The sequence below is a fragment of the Peromyscus leucopus genome, chromosome 19 (genome assembly GCF_004664715.2).
Source record: "Peromyscus leucopus breed LL Stock chromosome 19, UCI_PerLeu_2.1, whole genome shotgun sequence".
NCBI lineage: Eukaryota > Metazoa > Chordata > Mammalia > Rodentia > Cricetidae > Peromyscus > Peromyscus leucopus.
This window is the reverse complement of record NC_051079.1, coordinates 43,828,858-43,852,131: the sequence shown is the minus strand read 5'-3', so window position 1 is coordinate 43,852,131 and position 23,274 is coordinate 43,828,858. Positions and strand designations below refer to the sequence as shown.

The following is a 23,274-nucleotide window of genomic DNA, read 5'->3' as shown; positions in this document are numbered from 1 at the left end:
CTTCATTTATGTGAAGGATGGTGACTTGATTGACATAAGCATCCTTTTTACATCCCTTTTGGCTATATAGCTAGGTTGTTGGACTTACTTTTCCAGTCAGCTGGGAGATACCCAGTATTAACAACACTGTACACAATTAAGAAGGGTTTCTCTAGGGGCTGGAGAGATGGCTCAGCAGTTAAAGGCACCTGCTGCTCTTGCAGAGGACCTGGGTTCAGTTCCTAGGGCTACAAGGAGCTGCCAAGTCCAAGGGTTAAGAGTCCCAGACACCTTATGCCCAAGAGCTTTGATATTAAATGTTGCAGGACCTGAGGGTTCAGGGGCTGCTACATTCATCAGGAGCCGTCTGCTGCCGACCACCATCACCACTCACTGCCCTTGGAAGCCAAGAATTACAACAGCTACAAGATTCCAGGACCACTGGTAGATGGGACCCAAAGCACCAAGCTTCCACTTGAGTAGCTAGAAAGCTGATGTCTCTGGTTTCTGGCTAATCTTGGTTTCCAAGTGGACAGGATTTGGAATCAATCACCTAGGAGGTACAGCTCTGAGCCCAGGCATGTCTGTGAGGACATTTCCAAAGGTTTCGCTGAGGAAGAAGACCCACCATGAAAGTAGGTGGTCCATGCCATGGGGTTGGGGTCCTGGGCTGAAGGAGAAAGCAAGGAGAGCATCAGCACACTCGTCTCTCTGCTTCCTACGTGGAGGTTTAAAGTGGCCAGCCACCTTACATTCCTACTTTGGTGTCTCCCACACTGTGACTTGGAAGTCACTCAGTTGCCTGGGCTTGGTCTGCATGGTTCGCGTCGAGTCTTGCTGTTCTTGACAAAGACTTGAGTTTGATTCCTCCTGAGTTTGGTCACTCCTGAGTACTGGTTTACAGGCATGTACAAACATGTCTGTCCCGGAAAGTGAACAACTCCACACCCGTGCACAAATGGTCAGCACTAACTGGACCCCAGGAGTTAATAATAACAACAAGAGACACGGAGTTGGGAGGGAAATGACTTGGGATTTCCAGGGGGAATTGGAGAGAGGTAATGGAGAATGGATACAATTAAAACATTTGCGTGCATGTATACAATTTTCAAAGTATTACGTTTTAAAAAGAAAAAAATAAAGTTTTGTTTTGTTTTTGGACAATGCTAGGATCACACAGAGTAGGCAAGAACTTTACAATGGAACTATACCCTAGGGCCAAGCTTTCTGATCCACAGAACCCTGTTTTCTTCAAGTCCCCAGCACACAGTGCTCTGCTCAATACTGGATCTGTCTGCTTCTTTGTTCGGTGTTACAACACCTCACAGCCAGCCATGTCAGCAAGTGTATCTTTGAACTCCTGGACCTTCCGAGCACTGGGATTCGAGGCATATACCACCATACCTGGCACATTTTATCTTTGCTAGGATATTGCATACCTGAGGTTATTTACCATGTATTATTTTGTATCTGGCCTCTTTTACTTTCGTGTAATGCTTTTGGTATTTATCTATGATTTTTAGGAGAATGGCAAAGACTTTTCCAGATGCTTCTACCATTTTTATTTAATCACGAATTAATGAGCATTTTAGTTGAATCCAAGCCAACCTAGTACTTAGTTATCAGTCTTGTGACTATAGTTAATATTGGTTTGAGTTCTACAGAGAAACAATAAGCCACATTTAGAGAGAGTTTTACAATATAGAATGATTGTGTAAATTGGCTCATGTGACTCTGGGGACAGAGGAGCTCACACAATCTTCCATCTGCCGACTGGAAACTGGGGAGACTAGTGGGATACTCCTGGGGTGAGTTTTTTTTTTTTTTTTTTTTTTTTTCCTGCAACTGGAGTTACAGACAGTTGTGAGCTGCCATGTGGGTGCTGGGAGTTGAACCCAGGTCCTTTGGAAGAGCAGTCAGTATTCTTAACCACTTAGCCATCTCTCCAGCACCTTCCTGGTGTGAGTTTGGAGGCTTAAGAAAAAGGAAAACCTATGATATAAATTCCAGTCCAAGTCTATTATAATATGGATATTTTCCTCAAAGGTGTTTTTTGTTTGTTTGTTTTGATTTGATTTTGAGAGAAGGTCTCACTGTGTAGCCTTGGCTGGCCTGGAACTTACTATGTAGACCAATCTGGACTAGACTGAAACTCCCAGAAATCTACTTGCCTCTGCCTCCCAAGTGATGAGATTAAAGGCCTATGTGACCATACCAAGCAGGGTTCATGCTTTGAGGGTTTTGTTTCTAGAATATGTAAGAAATGCTGGGATAGGGAAAGGAGCATTAGGTAGGGTACTTGCTGTGCAGGAATGAGTACCCAGGTTCAGATCCCGAGCACTCACTTAAATGCCAAGTGGGCATGGCAGCTCCCTGTAACCCTAGTCCTTAGGAGCTGAAGGCAGGAGATTCCCAGGGACTGTTGACAAGCCGGATCATCAAGCACTGGGTTCAAGTGAGAGATTTATAATAATAACAACAACAACAACAACAATAATAATAATACTAATATATAAGGTGGAGATGACAGAGAAAGACACCTGATGCTGACCTCTGTCTTCCACACACAGGCCCATGCACTCACGTGAACTCATGAGGTTTGCACTGGCAGAAATGAGACTGTTTTAAAGAGCTTTCTCTTTATCTAAGTCTCTAAATCTACCAGGCTGTTGAAGCAGTGAACCCCAAGAAATAGGGATTTCCCCGGGAATCTCATGCTGGAAAAAGGACAAGGCACAAGCAGAGGAGGGACTGGGGAAAAGGATTTTCCACAGCTCTAACTGCTCAGACTATAGACTGAGAAGAAAGCCCACACAGTGACGGGTCAATGAGCAGTGGATGGGACCACACCTTGATCTGAACTCTCTAGATGTGTGCGTCCTTGGCCTCTGTGCAAACTTTAATCTCATCCTGGGACCCGAAGATGGACTTTAGTGGGAGTCATGGATCTCTCTGTCCCTCTTCCCAAAGTGACTGCATTGAATAAATCTCCCTTTTCTGATTTTTACTATTAATTTATCTATTGCAACTGGCTCCTCAAGGATGGATGATCAAACATGACTTCTTGGAGCACAGACTGTGACTCCCAAGTTTGGTAAAAACACACATGGGCCCACATACGCAAACATGCATACACATGTGCAAAAAAGAGAAGAAGAAATGCTTATGGCTCTATAAGCCTGACTTTTAAAACATGTACCAATTTGACAGACTGTTCCTTAGGTGTTACTGGTTTTTTCCCCAATCCGGGTCCATTTTCCCTCTCAGGATTATGGAACTAAGCATCGACTGAGCAGAAAAAGGAGACTTACTTTTGGTTAAGAGCAAGAGAAATGGAGGATAAACTTTCAAATCCGTTTAACAATTCTTGGGCCTTGAGAGAGTTAAAAAGTGAGGAAGAGGAAAGGCTTAGAAAAAGGAGGAAGAATATTCACATTTTTTCAGAGATTGGATAGTCAGCATTCTGGAATTCAGGTGACACCCCTCTCCTGTCCCAGCCTTTTTTTTTTTTTTTTTTTTTTCTCTTTGCTCATTGCCATGGTAATTGTTACCAATCTGTGGTGGTAAGGCACAGGCCAGCAGTGTTATCCCCATAACCTGAGGAATTTATCGCCTTGGGGAATGGGGTAAAGTTAAACTCTTGACTACGCAGCAGAAAAAAAAAATTCCGGGACCAGCCAGAGAGAAGCAAAGTTAGCAAGCCTGGTCAGTAGAGATAAGGGGGCACACACTTCAGATTTAAGTGCTGGCTCCGAGAGAGGTGGAGAAGGGCTGTCCATACGCAAAACGGCTCAGAGCTCAACAGAACTGTGCTTAGGGGTCTCCGTAGTGGATACATTTGATTGCAATGTTCTCTTACATTGTGCCAAGAAAAGTAGTTTATAGCAAGGTTAAAGATTCAGTAAAGGTCAAAAATTAAGTAAAAAATATGGTCCAGTTTACTTTTTATGATTGTTTTTTTTTTTCTTTTTATTGTTGTTGTTGTTTTTCCGAGACAGGGTTTTGCCACCATCACCAGCTTGGTTTACTTCTCTAACATTAAAGCAATTTCTTTTTATAAGTGAAATTGTAAAGTGATTTTGACAAGGTACGTTCTTTAAGTTTGGATATGAGAGAGATGTGCTAACTGAACACACACACATTCTGGCCCTGAGGCGTCTGTAGCAAAAGCAGCGTTATCTCTGTAGGCCATCTCTTCTTGTTTTTTTCAATAGTGTTGAAATTTTTTTTTTTTTTTTTGACTCTTAGTCAGCAGGACATATAAAGTAGATTCTAGGGTGAGGGCTTAAATAACAGAGTTTTAAAGTAATCTTTTAGCCTCCATTCTTTCTCTAGGATTCTAACACTTTGCAAACAGCCTGCCTGCCTCCCTGCCTCCCTGCCCGCCTGCCATCCATCTGTTCTTCCTTCCTTTCTTCCCTCCCTCCCTCCTTCCTGCTCCCTCCTCCTCCCTCCCCTCCCTCCCTCTCTCTCTCTCTCTCTCTCTCTCTCTCTCTCCCTTTCCTGCTTTTTCCTTTTTTTTTTTTTTTCGATACAGGGTTTCTCTGTGTAGCCCTGGCTGTCCTGGAACTCACTCTGTAGACCAGGATGGCCACAAACTCAGAGATCCTCTTGCTTCTGCCTTCCGAGTGCTGGGACTGAAGGCATGCACCATCATGCCTGGTTACACCTGCCTTTTCAAGAATGGACATGACCAAAAAAGTGTGATTGATCATCTGGCCAGTTATACTGTAAACTCAAAACCCCCCAGGCAGAATATAATTTCCCTGCCCACTGAAATATTTGACCTGGAGGAGGCATGTGTCATGACCTTGCTGTTAAATTGACCTAAAAGCCCATGTGTTGAAAGCTTAGTTCCCAACTGGTGTCATTAATAAGAGGTGACTAATCATAAAAAAGCTAATCTCAACAACCCATTGAAGAATTAATAGCTGAATGGACTATTAGGAGGAGTTGGAGCCTGTTTGGGACAAGTGGATTACTGGGAGTATGCCTTTGAGGGGTCTATCTTGTCCCTGGCCCCCATCCGTTTCCTGTCAGCCATAAGGTGAGCAGCTTTTCTCCTCCATGGTCCTCTATTATGTCTTTCCAAGAGCTCAAAGGCAATACAGCCAGTCATAGACCAAAATCTCTACAATCGTGAGCCAAAAGAAATTGTTCTTTTAAGTTGTTTTTCTCTGGTATAGTATTGCTCTAAAAAACTGATGGACTTAGCAAATGTCCAACAATTTCCCTTCTCCTTCCTACACATTCTGCTACTGACTGGTGAGGAACGCAGGCATGAGCCTATAGCTTCCTCTCTCTGAGTCAGTGAGCTATACAATAACGCCTTTGCTGTAGTATTTAGGGCAATAACTAAAGACTTTTGGGTACCTTCCTGTGGTCTGCAGAGGACATTGTAAAAGCTGGAGGTCAACAATCTGTTGATTATGATAGCCTTGTAAATCTTGAAAATACCTTGGTTAGTCTTGGAGTCCTCTGCGCTGAAGGAGGATGGTCATCAGCTTCCAATAAACACACCTTAAAGGATTAATGTGTTGAAGTGCTGAGTTGAGCAGAATCTGATCTAAAATGCCAAAGCAGTAAAGGAGACAGATAGGAAGTGAAGGCAGAGATGCAACGCCTCCGTATCCAGTATTCAGTGACCCTAGAAGTATCTGCAGGCCCGAATGAAGAGTCAAGGCTGTGGGGAATAGCAGCGTCAGACTCCCTGTGACATTTCTAATTGTGGCAGTGGATGAATTTTATGGATAGCTAAGGATGTGACTAAACAGTTTGTCATAGCAAAGGTATTTCCTATGTTTTTCTCTAAGAGTTTTAGAATATTAGCTCTTACTTTTAGGTCTGTAGTGTTTTGAATTAGTTGCATATGATGTCAGCACTAGGCATGGCAGGCACTTTTAGGGGACAGGCTTATATGCTTATTAGCAAAAAGCTGCCCCTTATAAGTCTGGTAATATGACCACAACTTTATTTCCATTTTTAATTTATGTGTGTATGCATATACATATGTGTTCGTGTGTGTGTGTGTGTGTGTGTGTGTGTGTGTGTGTGTGTGTATGCTGCACTTGACTAGATGCCTCCAGAGTACAGAAGTGTCAGATCCCTTGGAGCTGGATTTACAGGAATCAAGACTTGGGAATCAAACTCAAGTCTTTGGCAAGAACAAGTGCTCTTGACTGCTGAGCCATGTTTCTAGCACCAAATTTTCTTTGATTTTCACTATTACTTGTCTTCTCTCTCTCTCTCTCTCTTTCTCTCTCTCTCTCTCTCTCTCTCTCTCTCTCTTCTCTCTCTCTCTATCGGTTGGTTTCTCAAGACAGAATTTCTTTGTGTAGCCCTGACAATCCTGGAATTCACTCTGTGGAAGAGGTTGGCCCTGAACCCAGAGATCCATTAACTTTGCCTCCCGAGTGCTGGGATTAAAGGTGTGTACCACCACCACCTGGCCCTTTATTTCATTTCTTAATCTGTTTATCTCCTTAAACATGGGACTTAGCTCCATTCCACTTCCTGGTTCTTCTTTTCTCCTCAAATTGTACATTTTGTATTTTTCCTCACTCAACTCACTCCTTTGATTTGAGTTAACACTGATAAACACACAACGGAGTCTATACTAGGCTGTTTTTTAAAATTTTTATTATTAAGAAATTTTCTATTCAATTTACATACCAACCACAGATCCCCTCTCCTCCCTCCTCCTGCCTCCCAGCCTTCCCCCATAACCCACCCCTCATTCCCACCTCCTCCAAGTCAAGGTCTCCCCAATGGGGAGTCAGCAGAACCTGGTACATTCAGTTGAATATACTAAGCTGTTTTGAGATTTTCTCTGCCAACAGAATTAATCCAAATATTTTCACTTTAGCTTCAGGCAGACTCTTTGGACAAGGGCAAAAAGCAGCCACGTTCTTCATCAAAAATCACAAGAATGATCTCTGGGCAACACACTAAAATTCTTCTCCTCTGAAAATTCTTAAGCCAGGCCCCCACAGTTCAGATCTTCCATGCTCCTACTAGTATGACCCATTAAGCAGTGCTTAAAGCATTCTACTGAAACCCAAAGTACCAAAGTCCAAATTCTTACAAACAAAACATGGTCCAACCTATGACAGCAATACCCCACTCCTTGTACCAACTTCTATCTTAATTAGGGTTTCTATTGCTATGAAGAGACACCATAATCATGACAATTCTTGTAAAGGAAAACATTTAATTAGGGCTTGCTTGCAGTTTCAGAGGTTTGGTCTATTATCATCATGGTGGGACAGGGTGGTGTGCAGGCAGACATGGTGCTAGAAAAGGAGTTGAGAGTCCTACATCTTGAGTCACAGGCAACAGGAAGTGAACTGTGACCCTGGGCATAGCTTGAGCATAGGAGACCCCAAAGCCCGCCTCCACAGTGACACCTCCTCCAACAAGACCACACCTACTCCAACAAAGCCACACTTAATAATGCCACTCCCTTTAGAGGCCATTTTATGTCAAACTACTACACTAGTGAAAAGTGTTTTTTTTTTTTTTTAAACCCAAACAAAAACAAAACAAAACAAAAACAACCCCCATGCTCCAAGCATTTTCCTGAAGATAATATTATTTCTTTTTTTTTTTTATTTGTCTGAACTAAAGTCCACCCCCCCTCCCACACACACACTTCTTCATCTATTTGCTAATGGACACCTAGGTTGATTCTATAGCTTAGCTATTATGAATAGTGCCATTTTAAAAATGAATGTTAAACCAGGAGGTGGTGGTGCACACCTTTAATCCCAGCACTCAGGAGGCAGAGGCAGGTGAATCTGAGTTTGAGGCCAGCCTGGTCTACAGAGTGAGTTCCAGGACAGCCAAGGCTGTTACATAGAGAAACCCTATCTCAAAAAAAAAAAAAAAAGGATGTTAGATATTCCTGTTGTATGCTGAGATTCTTTGAATAGATAAGTATATACCCAGGAGTTACCCACCTGGATCATGTGGTAGTTATATTTTTAGATGTTGTTTTTTTAACCCTCTGTTCTAATTTCCCCAGCAGCTACACTAATTTACACTCCCACCAAAAGTGTACAAGTATTCCCTGTCTTCCATCTTCCTGGTGTTTCCTTGTTTTCTTCCCTTTGGCCGTTCTCACTGGGGTGAGATAGACTCTACAGCTGTGATTTGCATTTCTCTGCTGGCAAATTAGGTTTAACATTTTAAAACAAAGTTACTAGTCATTTGTACTTCTTTTGAGAACTGTTTTTTTTTTTTTTGATTCATTTGCCCATTTAATTGACTGGATTATTATTTTAAATATTGTTTTACTTTTAAAAATTCTTCATAGGTTCTGGATATTAACACACTGTCAGGTGAAGAGCTGGCAAAGATTTTCTTCTGTCCTGTGCTCTCCCTAACTCTGCACATAATCTGTTTACATTCATTTTATTATTTCTTTAAAATAATTTTACTTTTTTCTCTTTTTGAGACAGGGTCTTTCTATGCAGTCCTGATTGTCCTGGAGCTCACAATATGGACCAGGCGGTCTCAGACTCACAGAGACACTCCCGTCTCTGTCACCCGAGTGCTGGGATTAATGGCATGTGCCACCACACTGGCTTTGTTTTTCTTTTGTGTCTATGAGTCTTTGCCTACATGTATGTCTGTGTACTTTATCCATGCCTGGATCCTGAAAAGGGCATCTGATTCCCTGGAACTAGAGTTAGAGATAGTTGTGAGGCACGTTAGGAATGTTAGGATTAGAACCTGTGTCCCCTGTGAGAGCAACCAGTGCTCGTAACCTCCAGCCCAAGCTCTTAATTTCATGCAATCCTACTTGTCAGTTTCCCCCGCTGAAAAAACAGGGTCTCATGTAGCCCAGGCTGGCCCCCAATTTATTATGTAGCCAAGAATGACTTTGAATGTCTGATCTTCCCGCCTTCCCCTTCCAAGCTGAGATTATTTGCTTGTGTTACCACCTGGATGAACAGTAGAGGGTTAAACTCAAGGCTCGCTGCTTGCTAGGCAGTCACTCCATCCACTGATTTATACTCCCAGGTCACATTTGCAAATTCTTTTTTTTTTTTAAAGATTTATTTTATTTTTTAAAATATGTATGTGTGTGTGTGTGTGTCTGTGCACATAAGTGCAGGTGCCTGCAGAGGCCAGAGGCGTCAGAGCTCCCTGGAGCTAGAGTTATAGGTGACTATAAACCACCTGCCATGGGTGCTGGGAACTGGACTCGGGTCCTCTAGAGAACAGTTATATGCTCTTAACAGTTGAGCCATCTTTCTAGGACCCATTTGACAATTCTTGCTCTTAATTCACAGACAACAGGAATCCTGTTTAAAAACCTTTACCTACACTAATATCTTGAAACTTGAGAAGTTTTAAAATTTTGAAGCAGACTCTGATGCAGTCTGGGCTGGCCTTGAACTTGCTATGTAGCACCTTCTGCCTCCACCTCCAGTGTTCTCTGTTACAGATGTGCATTACCATACCCAGCCTTGTTATGCCATGCTGGAGATGGAACCTAAGACTCCATGCATGCTAGATATATCAATGAGCTATATCCCCAGATATCCCCCCCCCTTTTTGGGGCTTTTTTTGAGACAGTGTTTCTCTGTGTAGCCCTGGCTGTTGTGGAGCTCGCTCTATAGACCAGATTGTCCTTGAACTCAGAGATCCACCTGACTCTGCCTCCTGAGTGCTGGGATTAGTAGGTACATGCATGTGCTACCACTGCCTGGCCCCATTTTCACAATACCAATTGTGTTAATCTATGAGCATGGGAGATCTATTCATTTTCTCCTGTCTTTTTTTCAATTCTTTATTCAGTAGTTGTTAAATTTTTTTTTTTTCCAAGACAGGGTTTCTATGTGTAGCTTTGCGCCTTTCCTGGAACTCACTCTGTAGACCAGGCTGGCCTCGAACTCACAGAGATCCTGCCTGGCTCTGCCTCCCGAGTGCTGGGATTAAAGGTGTGTGCCACCACTGCCTGGTTTATTCAGTAGTTCTTAAGTGTTTCAAAGTTTTTGTTGTAGGTCCTTTATTTCCTTGGTTAGATTTATTCATAGCTGTTCTTTTTGGTATTTTTTTTTATCATCATCATATCATCATCATCATCATCATTATCATCATCATCACTATGGCCAATGAGGTTGTTTTCATCTTATCTCAGCATGTTTTTATTGCATATAGAAAAACCACTTCATTGGTCATGTAGCGTCACTGGTAGACTGTTGGCCCATCGTGCATGATGCCCTGGGTTTAGTTACTAGCACTGTATAGTCAGGTGCATTTGCACACGCCTATAATCTCAGCATTCAGGTGAGAGAGGCAGGTGTTAAGGTCATCCTTAGCTGCATAATGAATGGGAGGCTAGCCTGAGCTACATTAGACTTTGTCTGAAAAAAAGTCCATTAATTTTTTTATGTTGATTTTGAATTTAAATCTAACTACTTTGCTGCCAAGTGTTACCAGATATTAGAAATATCTGGTATATCTTGGAGTTGTTGTTGTTGTTTCTTTTTTTTTGAGACAGTGTTTCTCTGTGTAGACCTGGTTGCCCTGGAACTCACTCTGTGACTCTGTAGACCAGGCTAGCCTCGAATTTACAGAGATCTGCCTTCTTCTGCTTCCTGAGTGCTGGGATTAAAGGCTTGCACCAACACCAGATTTTTAAGTAAAGTGTCATATGAATAAGTATAGTTTGATTTTGATTTTTCCTTTTCTATTCGTATCCTTTTGTGACTTTAACTGCAGGGTAGAAAGCAATGGAACTATATTGAAAACATCCGTAGAGCATCATTGAAAAACCCAGTGTGACCTGGGAATCACAAGGGCAAGTAACAGGCTGGAAATCACTTAGGCATGTGTCTAGTGCTGATGAGATGTTAGGATTTCCCTCATACAAAGAGGCCTGGTTATTGGGGAATGAATGACACAGGGTTACCCTAAGAGGGTGAGGGGCAAGGATATTGCAGAAGACAAAAGAAATGGAGAGTGAAGAACATTGATTAAAAATGGTTTGTTCTTCCAAAGTAAGAATATACTCAGGCAGAGTATTTAGAAGGCGATGCAATCATGTAATACTTCTCATTTATTAGGAAACATTTGTAATTTACCAAAGCAGTGAAAATAACCTTCTTCACACCTCCACCCACTGAAAAAACTCCCAGGGCTACAACAGAGACCAGTGACGACGTCACCGCTTCTTGAGAGCCGATTAGAAACTATGCTGAGGTTTTTCAGGTCCCAGCCCAGACCCACGGAAGGAGCATGCCCAGAACACCCTGGACACTGCGGCCTAAGAGCATATTGTCTGCAAGCCCTGCTCTAAAACCTCTGGACTTCAGAACCCGCGGGTGGCTCGGTGCACCGCCCCGCCCCGCCCCACCCCGCCCCCAGACCCTAAGGCCATCTCACTGTCCAGAGGGTAAGGTCGGTCAGGGAGACCCCGGGGGAGCGGATGGGGGGGACGGGCAGGGGGCGTGCCGGCGGGGGGGGGGTGGGGCGAAGCTGCCCAATGGGCTCCCGGGGGAGGGTCTGCCCAATGAGCATTCGCGGAAGGGGGTGGGGGGGCCGGTCTTCAATGGACTGGGCAGGGGGCGGGGCCTGCCCCGGGGACTCGGCCGCGCGGGGGGCGGGGCTGCATTTCCGGGACTCCCCCGCGGCAGGGGCTTCTGGCGTTCTGAGCTCGGGATGTTGCGTCTGGCTCGCACTCTCTGCGAGAAGAGCGTGAAGACCAGCAGGCTCTCCCGCCCTCCGTGCAGGCCCACGGCCCTCATGTCCACTCTGCTGATCCAGCATCCCCAGTATGCTTGGCTGCAAGAGCTGGGGCTCCGCGAGGAAAACGACGGCGTGTATAATGGAAACTGGCGCGGCGGGGGAGAGGTATGCGAGCGCCCCGGGAAGTTGCAGCCAAGGTTTGCCTGGGAGGCCGCGAGGCGGGCGCCCCCATTCCCACCTCCCGACTGGAACCTCGGGAGTAATAGACAGGATGGGAAGTTTTAAATTGATACAGTAGAAGTTTTCTAACGATGAAAGATAAGAGTAAGCGAACTTTAGATGTTAGCACTGAGAAGAATCGATGGAGGAGGTTTGGAGCCGCCAGGAAGGCTACACCCCAGTGTTTAAAACCGTATGGCAGTTTTGCTTGGGATCTGTCACAAGCTCGCCCTGGCTAAAATCTTGTGAACTTTCTCCCCTTGAAGACTTGATTTTCAGTATTTATTGCCCAAACTTACCACTGAAATAAAACCCTTTCTAGAACAAAGTGGACAGGTAAGGTTTAGTTGCCCCAAACTTAGGTGAGTGTCTCATACGTTTAAGGGAAAGAAAGGAAACTTTTTCAGAAACATATCATTCAACTGTATCAGAACCTGCTTTGTTACAGAAAACGCAACTTCTTTTAAAGGCGACTCTTGACCGTAGGAGAGCCAGGTGATTTTTATTGTTATGAATTTGGGAGCTTCGCCCTGTTGTCTCTTTAAAAAAACAAAAACAAAAACAAAAAACTTTTTGGTTCTGGGACTTGAACCCAGGGCAGTGTGCACCCGAGGCAAGCGCTCTGCCACCGACCTGAGCCCTCGGCCTGCTTTTTTTGTGGCATCAGTCATTAATGTCTGATAAAATCTAGCCTTTTAGCCGCACTTTAGTTTTGGCTTTCTATTTGGAGACCTCTCCAATCTCATCAACACGGGCTCTTTTGTAGTTTATCTGGACTTGGGCATTCTGTTTCCAGACCAGAGGGTGGGCAGAGTAAGGTGGTAAAAACAGGAAGTTAAACTGTCAGTTGAATATCTGGTTACAATAAGGGTTGTGTGAGTGAGTGTGTTGTGTGCCTTTGAACCTAGTATTTAGATGACCAGTGTATGGATCTTTACAGAAAGTTTCTCATGCATAGGTGAGAAACCCAAGATTGCTCTGAAGAGTGGGTTAGTCCTAACAGAACTTAGCCTAAAGGCTCCTGTTTTGCTTTTATTTTTCGATTTGGTATCTCCTCAATTTAGGAATGGTTATAATTGCTATGTACGATTGTCATCTTTTTTTGCTTGTTTGTTTCAAGGTGATTACGACCTATTGTCCTGCTAACAATGAGCCAATAGCAAGAATCCGACAGGTAAGCTGTCACAGGGAACTGTGCTAGCGATCTTCAGAGGCAAAGGTTACAGATGGACAGAATCATGCACTTCTCTTGTCATGGCGAGTCTGTTTGGGAAGACTGCTCACTCTGGCTCTGTGGTATTAGCTAGAAAAGTTAGTTAAGTCAGAGAGAGGATTAGGCAGAGGGTCTTTTTGTAGTTGTTTGGATACAGGATACGTAGCCTAGGCTAGCCTAGAGCTTGCTGCATAGCTGACTTTGGACTGACCCATAGGCATGGCAGCACCATACCAGGGTTTTTGCTGGGGTTTGAACCCACAGCTTCATGCATGCTAGGCAAGTTGAACTACATTCCTAGTCTCCCTCTTGGGTATTGCTTTCAAGTCACTCCAGAGTTGGCTTTTTGTTGTTGTTGGTTATTATTATTATTTTTTTTTAGAATGAAAATTCTGATTTTTTTCAAATCTGGGTTGGAGCCCAAGACTGAACTTTTTTTTTCTTTTTTTTTTTTTTTTTTTTTTTTTTTTTTTTTAAGATTTATTTATTTATTATGTATACAGAAGAGGGCGCCAGATCTCATTACAGATGGTTGTGAGCCATCATGTGGTTGCTGGGAATTGAACTCAGAACCTTTGGAAGAGCAGCTAGTGCTCTTTGAAAAACAAAGCTTTAAAGCACAGCTGGTATCTTTTCCTTTGTATTAGATTCTAGCTGGTGTTTCTTTCTTTTTTAAAATTTATTTAAGAAATTATTCATTTTATAGCTGGGCCATGTGGTGCTGGCACTTGAATCCAGCACTCTGGAGACAGAGCAGCGATCTCTTGAGTTCGAGCCAGCCTGGTCTCCAAAGATTGAAGTTTGAAAGGCGCAAAGTGCTATCACAGATGAAACCTGACTTGATTGAAAAACCAAAAAAAAAAAAAAAAAAAAAAGAAATTATTCATTTTACATACCAACCACAGATCCCCCTCTCATCCCTCCTCCTGTTCCCCTTAGCCTCCAAAAGGGTAAGTAAAGGCTCCCATGGGGAGTTAGCAAAGCCTGGTACATTCAGTTAAGGCAGGACCAAGCCCCTCCCCCCCGCATCAAGGTTGAGCAAGGTGTCCCACCCTAGGTAATGGGATCCAGAAAGCCAGCTCATGCACCAGGGATAGATCCTGATCACACTGCCAGGGGCCCCTTAAACAGACCAAGCTACATAACTGTCTCCCGTATGCAGAGGATCTAGTCTGATTCCATGCAGGTTCCACAGCTGTTGATCTAAAGTTTGTGAGTTCCTATGAGCTTAGTTCAGTTGTCTCTGTAGGTTTCCCCATCATGATCTTGAACCCCCCTTGCTCATAGAATCCCTCTTCCCTCTCTTCCACTGGACTCCTGGAGCTCAGCCTGGTGCTTGCTTGGCTGTGGATCTCTGCATCTGCTTCCATCAGTTACTGGATGAAGACTCTACTAGCTGATGTTTCTATTTATGCTTTAGTTTATTTTAATGTTTCTATCTACCCGTCCCTCCCCATGATGCTGGGAAATGAACCCAGGGCTTCAACCATTCTAGTCAAGAGCTTGCGTTCCCCCCCACCCCCCAGCTATAAGTCCAGCCTGATAAACAGTCTTTAGGATTGTAGACTGTTGAAATATCCTGTGGTTAATGCAAAAACCACAGCTTTTAGCTCAAAAGGAATAGGAGATATGCTTTTTCTGGAGCTAAAATTGAAAAACCACCATGCCCTGGGAAGCACAGCTAGGTTACTCCAGGTTGTTCCCTCAGGGAAGCTGTTTCTTAGGGTTTTATAGTTGTAGGAAAATGAAAGTCATACGTTAAGGCAATATAAAAATACATTGGTGGCACCTCAGATCAGCGGTTACAGCAAGATGGGGTATTCTGCCTGTTATCTGATGACATTCTTCACTTTTGGGTCTAGTGGTTTGCTGAAATGATAGATTCCAAGAGATTTTATCTGTTAGCCACAGGATATTCTGACAGACACCAAGGTGGTGAGGTGGGCAAGAAATTTCAGGGGGCTGAAATTAGCTCATGGTAAGGTAATTAGGTTCTGGATCTGCAGCATTCCAACTTCTCTGCAGTTGTTTTTTTTTTTTTTTTTTTTTTTTGAGACAGGGTTTCTCTTTGTAGCCCTGGTTGTCCTGGAACTCACTCTGTAGACCAATATGGCCTCAAACTCACAGAAATATTCCTGCTCTGGCTCCCGAGTGCTGGGACTAAAGGCTCTCTGCAGTGCTAATCAGGATCTGCAGACACAGTCTCCTTCTGGAAATTCTCACCTTTGCTCTTTCATTCCGTTTCTCTTCCTCCAATTCTTAGGCCAGCATGGAAGACTACGAGGAAACCATAAAGGAAGCCAAGGAAGCTTGGAAAATGTGGGCAGAGGTAAGTATGTGTTTATGGTCTCCGCTGCAGAGCAGGTCACCTGCTGTCATGATGAAAGAAAGCTAAGCACGAGACAGTGCTGAAATGTGCCATCTTGGGGCCTGTGTTCATTTCCTCCCTGGTATTCCTAATATAGGGTCCTTCCCATTTGGGATCACAAAAATGGGTAACTAAAATAGATAAAACTTTTGTGATATGATGTAAACTGGAGCCATGAATATTCTCCCCCAAAACTTGTAATTGAGCAAAAGAAGGGGAGCTCTTCGTTCTCTGCTCCTCCTGTTTCTCTTCCCAGACTGTCCAGGGACAGGATGTCTTCACAGCATGTCTGGCTCCAGAGCAGCTACACCATTTTCTCAGGGCTAAGGAGTTCCAGTGGGCCATGAGGCAGAATCTGCCTCCTTCATCTTCGAACGCCATCCATCATGGGTTAAAAGAGCCAAAGTGGCTTACACCTTTAATCCCGATACTTGGGAGGCAGAGGCAAGTGGATCTCTGTGAGTTCGAGGCTAGCTTGGTCTACAAAATGAGTTTGAGGACAGCCAGGACTGTCTTGAAAAACAAAACAAACAAAAAAAAGCAAAAAAAAAAAAAAAAAAAAAAAAAAAAAAAAAAGTCAAAGTGAGAATTCTGCTGTCCTGGGCCTCACTGATCTGCCACTATAGGTGGGTATGGAGTGGGGACTCAAAGAGAGGAGTGACTTGGATTTCCCAGCATCACTCTGTCTCCATCAGAGTGTTTTCACAGAGGGGAGAGCAGGGGTGCTTGTCTTCTGGAGTTGTCATGGGGATTAAGTCACTTAACCATGCATTGTTTGCAGGTGTCTATAGCAGAGCTGGCACATGGCAAGCATCAGTACACCACAGTGCCATGTGTTGGAGACTGAACTTGTGTCATTAGGCTTGGTGGAAAGTGTCCTTACCCCCTTAGCCATCTCAACAGCTCCCTGGTTTTTTGGGTTTTGTTTGTTTGAAGCATGAGGCAGTATGAAAATCAAATTTAGTCTTCTAACTCCAACCTCTTCAGTACAGATGGTTATCAGAGCTACCTTTGGGCATTTCTCTCCCAGCTCTCAATCTACTCTGTAGCTGTGTTTTTTAATGCATATTATGTGATATGTGCATGCATTTAGGATCACATTGTATGACAACAAAGTAATGCATACTTTAAAAAAGCTGGTGTTTATTGTTGTGTGTCTGTGTGCACCTGGTGCATGTGTGTTGGCATGTGTCACAGTGTGTGTGTGTGTGTGTGTGTGTGTGTGTGTGTGTGTGGTGGTCAGAGGACAACTTTGTGGAATCAGTTCTCTTTGACTTCACATGGGCCTTGGAAATCAAACTCACATTGCCAAGGGCATCCTTTACTCACTGAGCCATCTCATGGATCCACTTATTTTTTAAATGATGTTTGTTTAGTCATATGTGTGTTGTGCTTATGTGCCTGTACATGCATGTAGAGAGGCCAGAAGAGGGCATCGGTGTCTTCTTCCATCACTGTCTGTTTGTTCCTCTGAAACAGGCTTTTCACTAGATTGGAAGCCAGCAAGAAAATCCCAGTAATCCTCCTGTCTCTGCCCTCCTTGGTGCCTTGAGGTCACTGGCATTTGCTGGGATTCCTGGAATGTTACATGCATGCTGGGATTAGAACTCTGTTCACTAAGATTTTGGAGCAAGTACTCTTATCCACTGAGCCATATCTCCAGCCACATTAAACTTTGTGTTTTCAGAAGCTCTCTGTTTGTCCTGGTTGTCTTAGAGCTTGTTATGTAGACCAGGCTGGCCTCAAACTCACAGAGATTCTCCTGCCTCTGTCTCCTGAGTGCTGGGATTAAAGGCATGCCCCACAACACCTGGCCAAACATTTACAAAAGAGATTTATTTAATACATTTGAGGGTTTTGTTTGAATGTATGTCTGTGTACCATGTGCCTAGTGTCTTCAGAAGTCAGAAGAGGGCACTGTATCCCCTAGAACTGGAGTTACAGATGGCTGTGAGCTGCCACCTGGGTCCTGGGAATTGAATCTGGGTCCTCTGCAAGAGCAACAAATGCTCTTAATTGCTGAGCCATCTCTCTAACCCTGACCTACATTTTCTCCCCCCCCTCCTTTTTTGAGACACATTATATTTGGCCAGAGGATTTCTTCTTGCCTCAGTCTCCCCAAATGCTGGACTCATTCACATGTCTTTTAATGAGAAACATTTATGCTCATGTGTGTTTATCTAGAGTAAATACAGACATGTTTGCGAATGGTTTGTGTGGTTTCAGGGTCTGTTTTCCTAAACTGATTTTAAAGAGTTTTTATTTATGGTGGTGGTGGTGGTGGTGGTGGTGGTGGTCGTGGTCGTGGTCGTGGTGGCGTGTGCCATAATGTGCATAGGGAGGTCAATGGTCAGCATTGTGGAGTTGGTTCCCTCCTTCCCTCTTATGTGGGTTCTGGGGATCGAACTCAGGTCACCAGGCTTGAGCAGCAAGCACCTTTACCTGCTGAGCCATCTCATACCCTCCTTCGCTGACTGTTAAGTCTGTCTCCCTGCTGCAGTGGTTGCTGCCGTGATAATCTTTCTGAAATGTTGTGCTTTATTGTTTTTGTTGCCGTGTTTGAATTTAGGATCTCATTTGTCTCTTCAGTGTCTTGCCCCACAGTGCCAGAGTATGCTCAACATTTCCTTCAGCAGTGTGTGCATTTTTTGAGTTGAGATGGAGTTGCTGGATAAGTCGGGCAAGTCACTCTTGGACAAGAGCAAATTGGACCAGTGGGGGATCTGTTTGTTGGAATCCGAGTTAAGCAATTGAGTTCAAAGTTTAGTGTGGAGACAGCTTTTCCTAACAGTCCTCTTGGGCTGGGGTCAGTGTGGCAGTGACTTAGAGATGGGATGCCTGGGCCTTGACAAGAACAGGGGATTGGGCTGTCATGGTCTATAGCCTCCCTCAATCTTCCCACTGAGCTTCTCGGCTCTCTCTGGTCTTCTTTGATTTGTCTACATTGCAACAGAACATTGTTTCATTTCATTCAGGTTAAGTTTCAAAGGGAACATTTTTCTTAAAAGAAAATAAAAACAAAGTATAAATTCAAAGGAAAAGTAATTTACAAAGGCTGCTCTACTTATTTATATATTTATTTTGAGGGAGAGGGTTTAATGTAGCTTAGGGTGGTCTCAAACTTGAGATAGGCAAGGCTGGCCGTGAGCTCCTGATGCCTCTGCCTTCCCGAGTGCTGGTGTTCTTGGAGTTCATCTCCTGGCCTTCCCTGAGAACAGGTTTCTTTCTCCTAATTACAGATACTACAGAGAACCTGGCTCTGGGACTGAAACTCATTGCTTCTCCTCAGTGAATGAGCTCTACCTACGGCTCTCCTTGTCTTGCTCCTCTAAATCCCTTGTGTATCCTCAGTTTCCCCTCTGTTGCTGATGAGATAGAGCCAGAGACTTCTGTCCCTTGAGGACAGAAATGGATCGTTTCTCCTAATTACAAAGAGAAATAAATACCAGATACCATAGTGAGTGTGCCCACATTATGTGCCAGTATTCCCATTTGGGTGTTTCTTTATAAGCAGGTCTCCCTGTGTTGTACAAGGCTGGACTGAAATTCTGGCCTCAAGGGATTCTCCTGTCTGAGCGTCCGAACATCTGGAACTGAAGATCGGCACCTCTGTTCCCTCAGTCTGTGTAGTTCCTTCTACATGCTGTCTTATGTCAATTTTAGATGAGACTACATGGGAATATACAGGGGTGAGGACTTCTGATGTGAACTGTGGAACAAGGTCCTGACAGTTTTTGTTTTCTCAATGAAAAAAAAAAAGATTTACTTATTTCATTTTATATGTGTGTATGTACTGTGGCATGCCTGGTGCTCTTGAAGCAGTGACAGTCAGTGTTCAGGTACCACGTGGATGGTAGGATAGAACCCTGATCCTCTACAAGAGCTCACTTAACCACTGAGCCATCTCTTGGGTCCCTCAACTTCTAAAATTACATGTGTGCATATGTGGGTGGGTGCATATGTGCCCTAGTCCACATGGGGAGGTCACTTCTCTCCTTTTACCACGGGGGCTCTGGGGATTGAACTCAGGTGTTTAGGGTTGGCCGCTGTAGCGTTTACTCACTGGGCCAGGCGGAGGCTCATGTGTGCCAGACTGACCTCTAATTTGCTGTGTAACAGGGACAATTACCTTGAACTCCTGATCTCTCTGCCTCCATCTCCTGAGTGTTTTGCCACATGTCTGGCTTTGTGCAGTGCTGGGTCTCGAACCCCTGGTTTTATTTATGCTAGGCAAGCATTCTACCAACTGAGCTGTGATCCCAGCCACTGTATTCGATTGATAGCCTCTTCTCGCACTGGTCCATTCAAAAAGGAGATAGAAAGGAGGCTATCGTCCTATCGTCCTGCTCCTTATTCCTTTCTTACTGTCCTCGTCGACCCCTAATCTTTGTGTTCTCAGTCTGTATTGTTCCTAAGGATGATCTGGGAAGAGAGACTGAAGGTGTCGAGTTAAGTGATGTTGTTCATTAGCATGATCTGACATAGAGTCTGGTTGTGAAAACCCCACGGCTGATCAAGAATCTGTGATCAGTCAGTTGCCAACTGTCAAGTCTTGAGCATCTTAAAACACATGGCTATGTCTTAGTCTGGTTTTGTTTACTGTAGCTAAATACTACAGACAGGGCAATTTCTGCCGACATTAGTTGTTGTCGATCAGAGCTGAGGGCCACTGGGACATCTTTGGAAGCGAATAATCCAGAGCTGAGGGGCCACATCTGATGACAGTCTTTGTGAAGAGTATATAATAGAATCCCAAGACAGGCTGGATGTCCTACTTCAGGTCACTCTTCTTCTGACAAAGCCACTAACGAAGCCATAGGGAAGGGTTCTTTCCTTAGGACTCCATCTGTCCCTAAGGCCCTCCCTGCAACCACTGGCATATGACCTTAGCATCTGTCCATGGGATATACTGCAAACCACAGCACTCTGTATTATATTATATATGTAGTATAGTACTTCTTTGTGCAGACCACAGCACTCTGTATTATATTATATACGGTAGTATAGTACTTCTTTGTGCAGACCACAGCACTCTGTATTATATTATATACGGTAGTATAGTACTTCTTTGTGCAGACCACAGCACTGTATTATATTATATACGGTAGTATCTTTGTGCAGACCACAGCACTCTGTATTATTTTATATATGGTAGTATAGGACTAATTTGTGCTAGCTCTTGCCTGGCCCCATGGTCTTCCCGAATCCTTTCCTCCAGTCACTTTCTACACCTGGAGCTAGAGCGATATGCCAAAGTGGATTTTGATTTTTCCCTTCCTGTTTAAAACCTCCTTGTGGTCCTTGCTGCTTGTAGGATCTTTGGCCTTGGCCATGTGGTGCCTTCTTTTCTTCTCTCACCTGTCTGAGCTATTTTGCTCTTCAAAATGACCATATTCTCCCTACCTTTTGGCCTTTGCATATGCCTTGCTCCTTACTCGGATTTCTCCGCCTCTTTACCCTGCTGAAGACAGGCATGCTTTAAGTCTTTGCCTTACCCTTTCAAAGACTTTCCTCCCTTAGCAAACTAACACTGCCATGTCCCAGCTGCTCCAGCTGCACAGCCTGCTCCTCTTCAGTAGTCACCTGCTTCTTGTCTCCGTCACTGGGTTAGCCTCGACTGGGCAAGAATTGTAGCTGCCTTGTTTACAGTGATGTCCCTAGGCAGTTTTATAGTAACTGAAAGACCGATTGCAGTAAATTAGATGTGTACCTCATGGGACTGGAGAGATGACTCACTGGTTAAGAGCATTTACTGCTCTTGCAGAGGACCCGGATTTGGTTCCCAACACCCACATGGCAGCTCACAACTGCCTGGAAGTCCAGTTCCAAGAGATCAGGTGCCCTGTGCTGACCTCTGTGGGCTCCTGCACATGTATGTGGTGCACACGCACACACTGAGGCACACACACCAACGACACATAAAGTAAATCATAATTATTTAAAAAACTGAGTAACACAGGGGAGGTAGAGGCCATGCATACTTGCTTGCAGCTGATGTTCCTCAGCTTGGCTACGTTTATAACCCTGTCAGCTCAGTTCAGTAGAAACAGGATGACACCTGGGCCACGAGCTGGGCCATGCCAAGGATGGGATCTGTGCTAATTCAGTGAACGTCACGGGCGCATGTATCCTAAAGACGACGAGCTTGGCCTGGTAAGGTAGCACAGTGGGTAGAGGCAGTTCCTGCCAAGCTTGACAAGCCAAGATCTGTCCCTGAGACCCGCGTGGTGGAAGGAGAACCAACTACTACTGCAGGTTTGCAGGTGGTCCTCTGCACCCCTCCCCCACCTAAATGAAGCAATATCTTAGGGGCGGAGAGACGGCGGCTCAGTGGTTGGGTGCCTGCTGCTCATGCAGCAGCCTAGAATTGGTTCCCAGCACCCACGTCAGGCAGCTCAGAAAGGCCTGTAACTCCAGCTGCAAGGGATCTGATGCCCTCTTCTGGCTCCCACATGCCGTGAGTATGCACACACGCAGACATACACCTAAAAATAAAATCAGAAAATGTTTTAGAAAAGTAAACCTTGCAGTTGTACAAAATGCCGTGAACAAGAGTGGAGGGATGGCTCAGTGGTTAACAGTCCTGGCTGTTCTACGCCGTGACTCATCACCATCTGTAAAGATCAGACACCCTCTTCTGGCTTTTGAGTGCACCAGGCACACATGTGGTGTACAGATGTATATGCAGTTAAAACATCCATACAAGCCGGGCAGTGGTGGTGCATGCCTTTAATCCCAGCACTCGGGAGGTAGAGGCAGGTGGATCTCTGTGAGTTTGAGGCCAGCCTGTTCTACAAAGTGAGTTCCAGGAAAGGCGCAAAACTATACAGAGAAGCCCTGTATCGAAAAACCAAAACAAAAACTAAAACCAAAACCAAAAACAAAAAAACCCCCAAAACCATCCATACATATAAATTCTAAAAACAGTGAGTGAATAGCAGCTGTGATCCTAAGAGCTTGCCACTGCAGACATCTTGGTGTAGCCTCCAGGCTGCAGCAAAGCATCACTTACCGCAGGCATACTGTCTTGTACTTACTTCTCTGCTATCCTGTTGAAGCTCTTCCCGCCTTTTCTCATCATTTTAGAGACTGTCCCTCTTACCGCCGTTGAGTAATTAGTGCATCACATTCTGATGGATCTCTCTGTTAGAAAAAGTGTACAGTGACTGTGTTTTAGCTGTTTCAACACACGTAAGTTCAGTTGCTAGATGTGGAACTGCCTGCTCCAAGAGTAAGAGTGTTTCCAACATGATGCGTTGCCACGTTGCCCTCCACAAAAGCCGTTCTGAGATGTGGGGATGTCCTGGGGAAAAAGAGCTTGCAGCTCAGTGTGGGGCTCTGAAAGATGGGGTGTGAGGGATGTTATGAGGGGCGTGGGAAGTGGGACTCCCGGCCTATGATCTGCAGGAGGCTCTCTCCCTCCCTCTCTCCCTCCCTCCCTCCCTCTCCCTTCCTCTCCCTCCTCTCCCTCTCTGTGTTTTCTTTTTCAAGACAGGGTCTCATGTAGCAGCCCAGGTTGGCCTTCAGCTTAATATGGAACTCAGTCCATAGCAGAGGGTGGCCTTGAATTCCCGATCTCCCTGCCTCCAGTTCCTGATTACTGAGATTACAGGCACATGAAGTTCCTTTTAGCTGTCTTTGAAAGGGAGGTAGAGGAATAGCTAAAGAGTGTTGTGGTCACTATTGGGGATTTGCATCACTATTTGTGAGTCACAGCTCAGAGTTAGCATTGCTCAGCCTATGCTTTCTCCCCAAACCCTGCCCTTTTCCTCAGTTGTCTGTTACTTAACCCTGGCTG

At 44.5% G+C, this 23,274-nt stretch overlaps 1 protein-coding gene across 1 annotated transcript in view; it reads left to right on the top strand.

Moving 5' to 3' along the window:
* The first annotated feature begins 11,590 nt into the window (after positions 1-11,590).
* Aldh7a1 (aldehyde dehydrogenase 7 family member A1) overlaps positions 11,591-23,274 on the top strand; it is a 42,698-nt gene continuing 31,014 nt past the window's right edge. Inside the window, exons 1-3 of the mRNA XM_028888314.2 lie at positions 11,591-11,841; positions 13,016-13,069; positions 15,372-15,437. Of these exons, the coding sequence (XP_028744147.1) occupies positions 11,650-11,841; positions 13,016-13,069; positions 15,372-15,437 (312 nt within the window). The 5' untranslated portion in view covers positions 11,591-11,649. The remainder of the gene's footprint in view (positions 11,842-13,015; positions 13,070-15,371; positions 15,438-23,274) is intronic.